Raw genomic sequence first — 12,379 nt, forward strand, 5'->3', positions numbered from 1 at the left:
CAGCAGGAAAAAGAAACCTTGCAGAGGAATTTAGACAATATTTTTCTAGGCATTTAAACTAGAAGGTGGGGGTGGTGTATGTACGAAGGACAATTATAGAGACCACCCCCGGCAAAAGAAAAGATGTGATAGTAGTAAAGACTGCAACATAAGCAATATCAATAACTCATTTCTTAGTATTGCAACGGAAAGTGAAACGACACAAAAATCCATACGAAAAAGGAGATTATCGCTGAAAAATAGCTGGAAAGCGATGACCACAAATGCTCGCAGTCTAAGCAACAAAGTTCATGATCTGCAAGCCCTGATATTAGAGGCAGATCTAGATATTGTTGCTATCACAGAGACATGGTTCAGTGAATCACATGGATGGGATGCAAACATACCGGGATATAATCTTTTTAGGAAGGACAGAGATGGTCATAAAGGTGGAGGAGTAGCTCTCTATGTAAAGATCAATATCCAAGCGACCGAAATGCAAGGGACCTGGGGAGAGGAAGAAGCGATATGGATTGCTCTGAAAAGAGAAGATGGAACTTCTATCTACGTGGGTGTAGTCTACAGACCTCCGACTCAATCGCAGCAAATTGATAAGGATCTGATTGTGGATATCCAAAAGTTTGGAAGGAAAGAGGAGGTTCTGCTGTTGGGAGATTTCAACCTGCCGGATGCGGACTGGAATGTTCCGTCTGCGGAATCGGAAAGAAGTAGGGAGATTGTGGATGCCTTTCAAGAGGCTCTGCTCAGACAAATGGTGACGGAACCCACAAGGGAAAAAGCGATATTGGATCTGGTCCTCACAAATGGAGAGAGTATCTCTAATGTTCGAGTGGGTGCTCACCTGGGTAGTAGCGATCATCAAACGGTTTGGTTTGATATAACGGCTAAAGTGGAGAGCGGCCGCACGATACTTAAAGTCCTAGATTTCAAACGTACGGACTTTAATGCAATGGGAAAGTACCTGAAGAAAGAGCTGTTAGGATGGGAGGACATAAGAGAAGTGGAAAGACAGTGGTCTAAGCTGAAAGGAGCGATAAAAAATGGCTACGGACCTTTATGTGAAGAAAATCAATAAAAACAAGAGAAAAAGGAAGCCGATATGGTTCTCCAACCTAGTGGCTGAGAAAATAAAGGCGAAAGAGTTGGCGTTCATGAAATATAAAAAAACCCAAGAAGAGGAGAGCAGAAAGGACTACAGGGTGAAACTGAAAGAAGCCAAGAGAGAGATACGTTTGGCGAAGGCACAGGCGGAAGAACAAATGGCTAAAAATGTAAAAAAGGGAGATAAAAATTTTTTCAGATATATTGGTGAAAGGAGGAAGATAAAAAATGGAATTGCTAGGCTGAAAGATGCTGGGAACAAATATGTGGAGAGTGATGAGGAGAAAGCAAATGTGCTAAACAAATACTTCTGTTCTGTGTTCACAGAAGAAAATCCTGGAGAAGGACCGAGATTGTCTGGCAAAGTTACACGAGAAAATGGAGTAGATTCTGCGCCGTTCACGGAGGAGGGTGTTTATGAGCAACTTGAAAAACTGAAGGTGGACAAAGCGATGGGACCAGACGGGATCCATCCCAGGATACTAAGAGAGCTCAGAGAGGTTCTGGCGAGTCCTATTAAAGACTTGTTCAACAAATCTCTGGAGACGGGAGTGATTCCTGGGGATTGGAGGAGAGCGGATGTGGTCCCTATTCATAAAAGTGGTCACAGGGATGAAGCAGGAAACTACAGGCCGGTGAGCCTCACTTCAGTTGTTGGAAAAATAATGGAAGTGTTGCTGAAAGAAAGGATAGTGTATTTCCTTGAATCTAATGGGTTACAGGATCCGAGGCAACATGGCTTTACAAAAGGTAAATCGTGCCAAACGAACCTGATTGAATTTTTTGATTGGGTGACCAGAGAGCTGGATTGAGGACATATGCTAGATGTAATTTACTTGGATTTCAGCAAAGCCTTTGATACAGTTCCTCATAAGAGGCTGTTGAACAAACTTGAAGGGCTGAAGTTAGGACCCAAAGTGGTGAACTGGGTCAGAAACTGGCTGTCGGACAGACGCCAGAGGGTGGTGGTTAATGGAAGTCGCTCGAAGGAAGGAAAGGTGACTAGTGGAGTCCCTCAGGGTTCGGTGCTGGGGCCAATCCTGTTCAATATGTATGTAAGTGACATTGCTGAAGGGTTAGAAGGAAAAGTGTGCCTTTTTGCAAATGATACCAAGATTTGTAACAGAGTAGACACCGAAGAGGGAGTGGAAAATATGAAAAAGGATCTGCAAAAGTTAGAGGAATGGTCTAATGCCTGGCAACTAAAATTCAATGCAAAGAAATGCAGAGTAATGCATTTGGGGATTAATAATAGGAAGGAACCGTATATGCTGGGAGGAGAGAAGCTGATATGCACGGACGGGGAGAGGGACCTTGGGGTGATAGTGTCCGAAGATCTAAAGGCGAAAAAACAGTGTGACAAGGCAGTGGCTGCTGCCAGAAGGATTCTGGGCTGTATAAAGAGAGGCGTAGTCAGTAGAAGGAAGGTGTTGATGCCCCTGTACAGGTCATTGGTGAGGCCCCACTTGGAGTATTGTGTTCAGTTTTGGAGACCGTATCTGGCGAAAGACGTAAGAAGACTTGAGGCAGTCCAGAGGAGGGCGACGAAAATGATAGGAGGCTTGCGCCAGAAGACGTATGAGGAGAGACTGGAAGCCCTGAATATGTATACCCTAGAGGAAAGGAGAGACAGGGGAGATATGATTCAGACGTTCAAATACTTAAAGGGTATTAACGTAGAACAAAATCTTTTCCAGAGAAAGGAAAATGGTAAAACCAGAGGACATAATTTGAGGTTGAGGGGTGGTAGATTCAGGGGCAATGTTAGGAAATTCTACTTTACGGAGAGGGTGGTGGATGCCTGGAATGCGCTCCCGAGAGAGGTGGTGGAGAGTAAAACTGTGACTGAGTTCAAAGAAGCGTGGGATGAACACAGAAGATTTAGAATCAGAAAATAATATTAAAGATTGAACTAGGCCAGTTACTGGGCAGCCTTGTACGGTCTGTGTCTGTGCATGGCCGTTTGGAGGAGGGATGGGCAGGGGAGGACTTCAATGGCTGGGAGGGTGTAGATGGGCTGGAGTAAGTCTTAACAGAGATTTCGGCAGTTGGAACCCAAGCACAGTACCGGGTAAAGCTTTGGATTCTCGCCCAGAAATAGCTAAGAAGAAGAAAAAAAAAAATAATAATTTAAATTGAATCAGGTTGGGCAGACTGGATGGACCATTCGGGTCTTTATCTGCCGTCATCTACTATGTTACTATGATACTATGTATGTTAATGTCCGCGCATGTGCGGACGCCCTCCAGACGTGGCTCTGAGGTTGGGGACTTCCAAAACTCGGATAAAGTGCTGGATTTTGGACATCCCTCCGGGCACCCAGATAGTCCCCTAAAAAGAGGCTATGTCCAGGTTTTCCCCAGACGTCTGGTAACCCTAGCTCAGGGGTAGGCAATTCCGCTCGAGAGCCGGAGCCAGGTCAGGTTTTCAGGATCTCCACAATGAATATGTATGAGATGGATTTGCATGCACTGCCTCCTTGAGATGTGAATCTATCTCGTGCATATTTATTGTGGACATCCTGAAAACCCGACCTGGCTCTGGCTCTCGAGGACCGGAATTGCCTACCCCTGCCCTAGCTGAATGGGTATGTCAGGGGCGTTGTTCCCTCTGAATGGGAGTCCTCCAACCACATTCCTACCAGTGGGGGGTGGTGCTTCAATATGGTGCTTTCTGTCTCTAGAGGCAGGCAGGGCTGGTGGAGTCCTGCAGAGCTTGTGCGTGCCTCACTATTGAAAATGTTATGATGAAACAGCACCCCCTCCCCCAACTAGCAGGGCTGTAGGTGGAGGGCTCTCATTCAGATTAGAGGGAATAGTGGTCAGGGGCAGTGGTGCAGTAAGGGTGAGTGGCACCCATGGTGGTGGCGCAGCTCCTGTGCCCTCTTTCCTGACCCCATGCCACGTGCACACGCCCCCTTCCCTTTCCCTATACCTTTTTAACTTCTTCGGCATTAGCAGCATTGCCCATGTTGGTGTCGGTTCGCCCTTTGATGTCCCTTCCTAGGCACGGCTCCCAGAAGTGACTTCCGAAAGAGATAAGAACACAAGAATAGCCTTAGTGGGTCATACCAAAGGTCCATCAAGCCCAGTAGCCCGTTCTCACGGTGGCCAATCCAGGTCCCCAGTACCTGGCCAAAACCCAAGGAGTAGCAACATTCCATGCTACCGATCCAGGGATAGCAGTGGCTTCCCCCCTGTCTTTCTGAATAACAGACTATGTACTTTTCCTCCAGGAACTTGTCCAAACCTTTCTTAAAACCAGCTACGCTATCCGCTCTTACCACATCCTCTGGCAACGCATTCCAGAGCTTAACTTTTCTCTGAGTGAAAAAAAATTTCACTTGCGCCAGGGAAGTAAAAAAAAGGTAGAGGGAAGGCAAGAGGCAAGGGGAGGAGCAGGGGGCGGAGAGCATTTACACAGGATTTCAGTAAGACATGAATCTGGTGCCTAATGTTTGGGAGCAGAATAAAATCCAGCCCATACCGTGTACTCTTTTCAAAAACATGCGTGCTATTATTGGCAAATTAAAAAAAAAAAGACATAAGAACATAAGAACATAAGCAGTGCCTCCGCCGGGTCAGACCATAGGTCCATCTAGCCCAGCAGTCCGCTCCCGCAGCGGCCCAAACAGGTCATGACCTGTCTAAATCATCCGAAGGGGCCCCCATGCCACCTTGGTTTCCTGATGAGTCCTATCTTCCCATCGAAGTCCTAGCCCTCCGGTCTTGCACATGCACGACCTGGTTGGGTTTCTATACTTTCTCAGTATCCCACGATCCCTTTATCCCCCAGGAATCTGTCCAGTCTCTGTTTGAATCCCTGTACCGTACTCTGCCCGATCACTTCCTCCGGTAGCGCATTCCAAGTGTCCACAACCCTTTGGGTGAAGAAAAACTTCCTTGCATTTGTTTTGAACCTATCTCCCTTGAGTTTCTCCGAATGCCCCCTCGTACCTGTTGTCCCCTTCAGCCTGAAGAATCTGTCCCTATCCACCCTCTCTATGCCCCTCATGATCTTGAAGGTCTCTATCATATCACCCCTGAGCCTCCTTTTTTCCAGAGAGAAGAGCCCCAGCCTGTCCAACCTCTCGGCGTATGGGCAGTGTTCCAGCCCTCTTACCAGTTTCGTTGCTCTCCTTTGGACTCTCTCAAGTACCGCCATGTCTTTCTTGAGGTATGGCGACCAATATTGAATGCAGTATTCCAGATGAGGACGCACCACCGATCGATACAATGGCATGATGACTTCCCGCGTCCTGGTTGTTATGCCCCTCTTTATGATGCCCAGCATCCTGTTGGCTTTTTTCGAGGCCGCTGCGCACTGTGCAGATGGCTTCAGTGATGCATCCACCAGCACACCCAAGTCTCTCTCAAGACTGCTTTCTCCCAACAATGCCCCCCCATTTTGTAGTTGAACAACGGGTTCTTTTTCCCTATATGCATGACCTTACATTTTTTCACGTTAAAACGCATTTGCCATTTGTTTGCCCAGTCTTCAAGCTTGTCTAGGTCCCTTTGCAGGTCCTCACACTCCTCCCTGGAGCTCACTCTGCCGCACAGTTTGGTATCGTCTGCAAATTTTATAACCTCGCACTTTGCCTCCTTTTCCAGGTCATTGATAAATATGTTGAAGAGTAACGGCCCCAGCACCGATCCCTGTGGCACACCGCTCGTGACTCCCCGCCAGTCAGAAAATTGGCCCTTTACTCCGACCCTCTGCAGTCTACCCGACAACCAGTGCTCGATCCATCTGTGCACATCCTCTCCCACCCCGTGGTTCCACAGCTTCCTAAGCAGCCTTTCATGTGGAACCTTGTCGAAAGCCTTTTGGAAATCGAGGTAAATGATGTCGACGGGTTCCCCATTGTCCACCCGACTGCTTATTCCCTCAAAGAAGTACAGAAGGTTCGTTAAGCACGACCTTCCCTTACAGAATCCGTGCTGGCTTTTTCTCAGTAGGCCATTTCTCTCAATGTGTTCGCAAATGCTGTCCTTGATCATAGCTTCCACCATCTTCCCTATAATTGAAGTCAGGCTCACCGGTCTGTAGTTCCCGGGGTCACCCCTCGATCCCTTTTTGAAGATAGGTGTGACATTCGCCAATCTCCAGTCCTCTGGTACCTCTCCAGTTCTTAAGGATAGGTTGCAAACATGCTGGATTGTGTCCGCTATTTCTTGTCTTAGTTCCTTCAGAACCCTTGGGTGGATCCCGTCCGGACCCGGTGATTTGCCGCATTTTAACCTGTCTATCTGTTTGAGGACATCCTCCTTACTTACCTCTATGTGCTCCAATTTTTCAGCCTGTTCCCCACTCATGAGCTCCTCTGAGTCCGGTATATTAGATATATCTTCTCTCGTGAAAACCGACGAGAAGAACGTGTTCAACCTCTCAGCTATCTCTTTATCCTCCTTTATCACTCCCTTCCTATCCCCCTCGTCCAACGGCCCCACCTCCTCTCTCGCTGGTCGCTTCCCCTTTACATAACTGAAGAATGCCTTGAAGTTTTTCGCTTCCCTGGCCAGCCCCTCTTCGTATTTTCCTTTTGCTTTTCTAACCTCTCGGTGGCATTCCTTTTGGCAATTCCTGTGCGCCTGGTGACAAAAGACTGGATTTAGTAAATGGCCCCCGTTATGGTTGATGTACAAAATCCTTTGATTACTGTGTTTTGGTGATGTTCTTGGTAGAGGGGTGGGGGTTGGCTTGCAGTTTTGTACTGTCCTGGGAATGCTGTTGTATTGTTTGTTCCATTTATTGTAGTTCTGTATCTTTAATAAAAATTTCCAATTACAAAAAATAAAAATCATCACAGAGTACTAATCTATAAAAGGTCTTCCAAGTTTCCAAGTTTATTTAAAATTTGTTATGCCGCTCAATCAGACTTCTGAGCGGTGTACAAAAACAGTAAACTTAATGCATTTACAAGAATCAAGGTTAAAAACTGCGCGACATATGTGAACAGGGGAGGTCTAGTAAACAAAGGACTACGATCTACGACAGACAAACGAACGGTAAGGAGGGGAGAACTACAATACTTGAATAGGAAAGAAGAACAATTCAGGGGCGAACAACAGAATAGCGCTTTGAGCCCATCCCTGTTCCCAAATTTGGGTGCCAGTATTTATCAGCTAAAATCTGGCGCAATCCGTTCAGTGGCATCGCAAGGGTAGCAGGCGCCCAGTACGATGACACCCTCTTGCGTTCTCCTCTTCCGCCCTTCCATGCCCAGCCCCCTGCTCCTTCCCCCACTCAACACTTGCACTCTCCCTTTCCCCCCACCACGCACCTCTGTAAACCTTTGCCAGCTCGAGTGGCTTCTCCGACATGCCGCTCACGTCAGCGTTGGGTTTCTCTCCGACGTCACTTCCTGGCTCTGCGACCCAGAAGTGATTCAGAGGGGAACCAGGCTGGCATGAGCAACAGGCAGAAGTTGCTCGCATGGGCGATGATCTACAGAGGTACGGAGGCGGGGAAGGGATGGCATGAGCATGGCGTAGTGGGGCTGGGCGGAGAATCTGCTGGTGAGCCTTATGTGGGACTTATTCCTTTTTTTCTTTTAATAAACTGTTGGTTCGGAGGAGGATATTTGCTGGTGCTCTTGAAACAGCTACATGCGAAAAGGGCCGCTGTTGGGTTTGGCTGAAGTAATCTTTTTGATGGGTTAGTAATTGAAATTGGCTTTTGTAAAGCCCAGCATTGTTCTCCTGTTTTTTTTTTAACTAGTTTTGTATATTTTGGATAAGTTTAGTAATATTTTTGTGAATTTTTGTCTCTGGGTACTCTTATGTGTAAGAGAATAATACTGTCTAGTGATACGAACATTTCATGTTTTCTACATTTATGTTTTGTGGAGCTCTTTTTAGAGACCAGTGACTGTGATTATAATGGAAAATCACTGGACTAAGAGTTCCTTTTACGAAGCCGCGTTAGCGGTTTTAGTGCACGCTAAACCCGCGCTACGCGGCTAGAACTAACACCAGCTCAATGCTGGCGTTAGCGTCTAGCGTCTAGTGTATTACGCGCGTTAAACCGCTAACGCGGCTTCGCAAAAGGAGCCCTAAGTGTTTAGCCCTCGATGAAGACGGCCCCAGTTTTGTTGGTTGGGCTAAGAACTTTTCTGCGGCCCCTCGTAGAGCAATTCTGTACATTTGCATACAATTTTTGGGAACATTCCCATTTTGAATTGAGTGCTAGGAGATTTAGGCATATGGGGTTATAGAAAAGGGCAGATACACAATTAATTTTTCACTTTTGCCAATTAACTGCCATAATTGATTGTAAATGTTAATGTATTGCACTTAATTGGCTCGTAAGCTAATTAATTTGCAAGATCCATGTACAAATTTGGATGTAGAAATCCTGGCACCATATATAGAAGCTGGGGAAAAAACTGGGTTTTTATCATGCTCATTTTATGTGCCAATGACATACCATGACATAGGATATGCCATTTGACTTTTCTATGTCCTTAAAAAGGACATGTAGAAGAAGCCACCAACTCCATTTTGTACATTTGTAAATGGCACACAATCCTTCTAAAATTGCTTTCTAATTGTACAGGCCGAGAACAATGTAGGCAATACATTCAGAGGCAGCCAGGTTCAATCCTTTTAGTTTAATAATTCATCTGACTTCTCTAATATAGCCAATATTTGAATCTGCAACTAAAATACTTTCTTCACCTAGACAAACTTCAAAGACTGAAATCACACAATGATAATTGTTGAATGATCTTTATGCTTTTGCATTAGAATGGTTTTGTCCTCTCAAAAGCCAGTCAAACTGAAAGAAATACTTGTTTCTTTTTCAAAGACAGAAAACATAATCATGTGTCTTTACTTGTTGAGGACTATCTTTTGGAGTTCGGCTATCAGAGGAGTAGCTGCGCGTTGACCTCGTTCAGAAAAGCCACCTATGGAAACAAGAACAAAAATAACATTCCAGCTGTCAATCATTGTATAAAGACCTCTGCATAATGATGCCTTGATATCAGCTATACTTTATATTCACAGAATAAAACAAGAAAATGTAATGGTTAGCATATCTGGGGTTTAGAAAAGGTTTGGACAAGTTCCTGGAGGAAAAGTCTACAGTCTGCTATTGAAGTAGAGTGCAGCAAGTTTTGCCCTGAAGCAGTGGTTTCTTTTTGCTGCAAAATGCTGGCCACTGTCAGGGGATCCTTTTTTTTTGGTTCAAATAAGCATATTTGCTCTTTATTTTGAAATTTATGTTATACTTTTTTCAGTGGGGTATTGGGCAATAAAAGTTTTTAATGACAATGCATGGATGTTTGTAACTGAGCAGTTCTTATGAGCTCACTATATGAGTGCATAAATTTATTTATTTATTGGGACCTATTAATCGCCTTTATGAAGAGATTCACCCAAAGTGGTATAAAGCAAGTAGAATTCAACATAAAACTAACAATTTTGTTAACAGCATAACAGTAGTAAGAAGACCAAATATAAACAAACAAAAAAATGAATGAGGTAAAAAAAAAGTAAACTGAAACTTATCAATAAGACTACCATGAAATGGTTCAAAAATATACTTATTAACAGCACTGAAATTCAAATAAAATTGATATAATACCTACTAAAAGGGAGACATAATACTTATGCTGCATCTAATAAGTATAAATCAGGACCATTCAAATAACATAGATAGGACGCAAATGCTTTTATATAATACAGCTTATCTTATAGCCGAGGGGTTAAAATGCAGTTCTCCGGAGACAAGCAGGGAAAATGCAGGCACATTTGCTGGTGATGTCCTCTGACTGAGCTTGCGTACCAATGCTCTCCCCTAGGTATAGTAAGTTTTTGGATTTTTAAAAAAATAACTTACTGGGCATGTGCAGACACCTTGCCTTCTGAAGTTCCTCCCCCTTCTTAGTCAGTTTTTTTCTTTCACTGGGTCCCTAACAGGTCGCAGCTCTCCTTACCTTTCCTCAAGAAAAACAACTGGGAACAACCCGTTACAGGTAAGCAACTTTGCTATATTAGATGAGGTCAAAATGGATGGTATAGAGCAGTGGTCTCAATAGAGAATGACACGGTGATTTTTACCCACGGCTAGTCACGGGTAACCTGCCGAAACGGTGAGGGGGAGAAAAGTGCTCTCTGCAGGCATGGGGACAAGATCATCCACTGCCCCGTGGAGCAGTGAATGGCCTTGTCCCCGCAGTTAAGGGAGGGAATGTGCATGGTCACCGATCATGCATTGCCCCCCTCCCTCCTTCCCGAATCTTTCTCCCTCCCTCCCCCCTTACCTTTGCGGCGCGTTAGTAAAGTAACTTGCTGAAGCCGGCCGAGCTGCCTGCAGTCGCGTGTGTGTGGGCAGGCAGGCTCAGCCAGCTTCAGCAAGTTACTTTACTAATGCGCCGCGAAGGTAAGGGGGGGAGAGAGGGAGATTCTCGGGCCGCATGATGGGTGCTGAAGGGCGGTGAGGTGGCGAGAGGGAAGGGTGGTGGTGGGGAAAAGATGCTGAAGGGAAATGTGGAAGACAGAGTGAGGAGAAGATGCTGAAGGAAAATGGGAAAGACAGAGGGGAGAAGACGCTGAAGGGAAATGGGGAAGACAGAGTGGGGAGAAGACGCTGAAGGGAAATGGGGAAGACAGAGTGGGGAGAAGACGCTGAAGGGAAATGGGGAAGACAGAGTGGGAAGAAGATGCTGAAGGGAAATGGGAAGACAGAGGGGAGAAGATGCTGAAGGGAAATGGGGATTGGGGAAGACAGAGTAGGGAGAAGACGCTGAAGGAAAATGGGGATGACAGAGTGGGGAGAAGACGCTGGAAGGGAAGAAGACAGAGATACTAGACTATGGGGGAAGCGGAGGGAAGAAGATGGGTGCCAGACCAATGGGGGGGAGAGGGGGGTGAAGGGAGAAGCACAGTAACAGAGCAAATGGAAGACGCTGAGAGAAGACAGACAGTGGATGGAAGGAATTGAATGAGATGAGGAAAGCAGAAACCAGACAATAAAGGTAGAAAAAAAATTTCTATTTATTTATTTCCTTTTTTTTTCTTTTTTGATTTAGGATAAAGTAGTATATTAGTTGTGTTGATAAAATTTTATAAACAAAGCCCTGCCAGCTGAACATCTCTTTCTCTAGTTCAGCAGCCAGAACTTTGATTTATAAGGAAGGAATAAGCTAAATATTGAAGTACTGAGGCTTGTATGGATGCTGCGGGGATAGTAGTCATGGGGACAGGGCAGGGATAGGTCACAGGGATGGGGATGAGGTGTGGACAGTGGTCATGGGGGTGGGGCGCTGACAGGGACGGTGGTCAGAGGGATGTGGCAGTGACAGGGACAGGGGTCACGGTGACGGGGACAAAATTTTTTCCCGTGTCATTCTCTAGTCTCAAACTCAAATCCTTTGCAGGGCCACATTTTGGATTTGTAGGTACTTGGAGGGCTCCTAAGTCTTAATAATAATATTGTAATTTATAGCTGAAGAGACATATGATTAAATAACTGTTTTATTTTTGTGATTATGATAAATATACAGAGGGCCTCAAAATAGTACCTGGCGGGCCGCGAGTTTTGAGACCACTGGTATAGAGTGTGTTGGGATAAACAGATGGGAGGTTAAACTCATGGCAAGATGTTTATACATAATTGGCTCATTATTTAATTGTGCATGTAAATTAGGCACAATGCCCAAATTTGCATGTGCAATTTTTTTGGCAAGCGGTTACAGAATTTGGAGGATAGTGTTCCCTCTTTCAAAAGAATACACACTCTAACGACTTTGCTTCCCTGATGGTAACATAGTAGCAAAGTAAATGACAGCAGATAAAGACCTGAACGGTCCATCCAGTCTGCCATTAGCTATTCTTATTAAAAATTCATGATTAAATTAACTTGTCTCTTCTTTGATATTTCTGGGCCATAGATTAAAATCCACCTGGTATTGTCCTAGGTTCCAACTGCTGAAGGTTGCCATCTAAGCTCACTCCAGCCTATCCAACCAACCCGTTGTTTGCAGGTTATCTACCGTAAAGTCTGGCCAGTAACATCCTCATGTTCCAAGTTAGTGGAGATTCCTATTGATGCCCACCCAGCCCATCCTACACCGAATCACAAAATATGGGACACAAATCGTACAAGTCTGTCCATTACCAACCTTAGTTCTTTAATTTATACAAGAGAATGACAGTGACAAAATTCATCACCGTTCCCGTCCCCGCAGATAACTTGCGGGAAACCATCTTCATGTCATTCTTTAAGGAGAGAGGGAAGAATCAGAGTATGAATGGCCACAACCACTGAC

General features: G+C 45.2%; 1 protein-coding gene across 4 annotated transcripts in view; it reads right to left on the bottom strand.

Moving 5' to 3' along the window:
* The window catches only part of FMR1NB (FMR1 neighbor), a 121,211-nt gene that overhangs the window by 31,225 nt on the left and 77,607 nt on the right, over nt 1-12,379 (bottom strand). For all 4 annotated transcript variants that reach the window (XM_033944369.1, XM_033944367.1, XM_033944366.1 and 1 more), the window contains one exon: nt 8,941-9,013. In XM_033944369.1, coding sequence (XP_033800260.1) covers nt 8,941-9,013 — 73 coding nt within the window. The remainder of the gene's footprint in view (nt 1-8,940; nt 9,014-12,379) is intronic.

This window comes from Geotrypetes seraphini, chromosome 5 (assembly GCF_902459505.1).
Source record: "Geotrypetes seraphini chromosome 5, aGeoSer1.1, whole genome shotgun sequence".
NCBI lineage: Eukaryota > Metazoa > Chordata > Amphibia > Gymnophiona > Dermophiidae > Geotrypetes > Geotrypetes seraphini.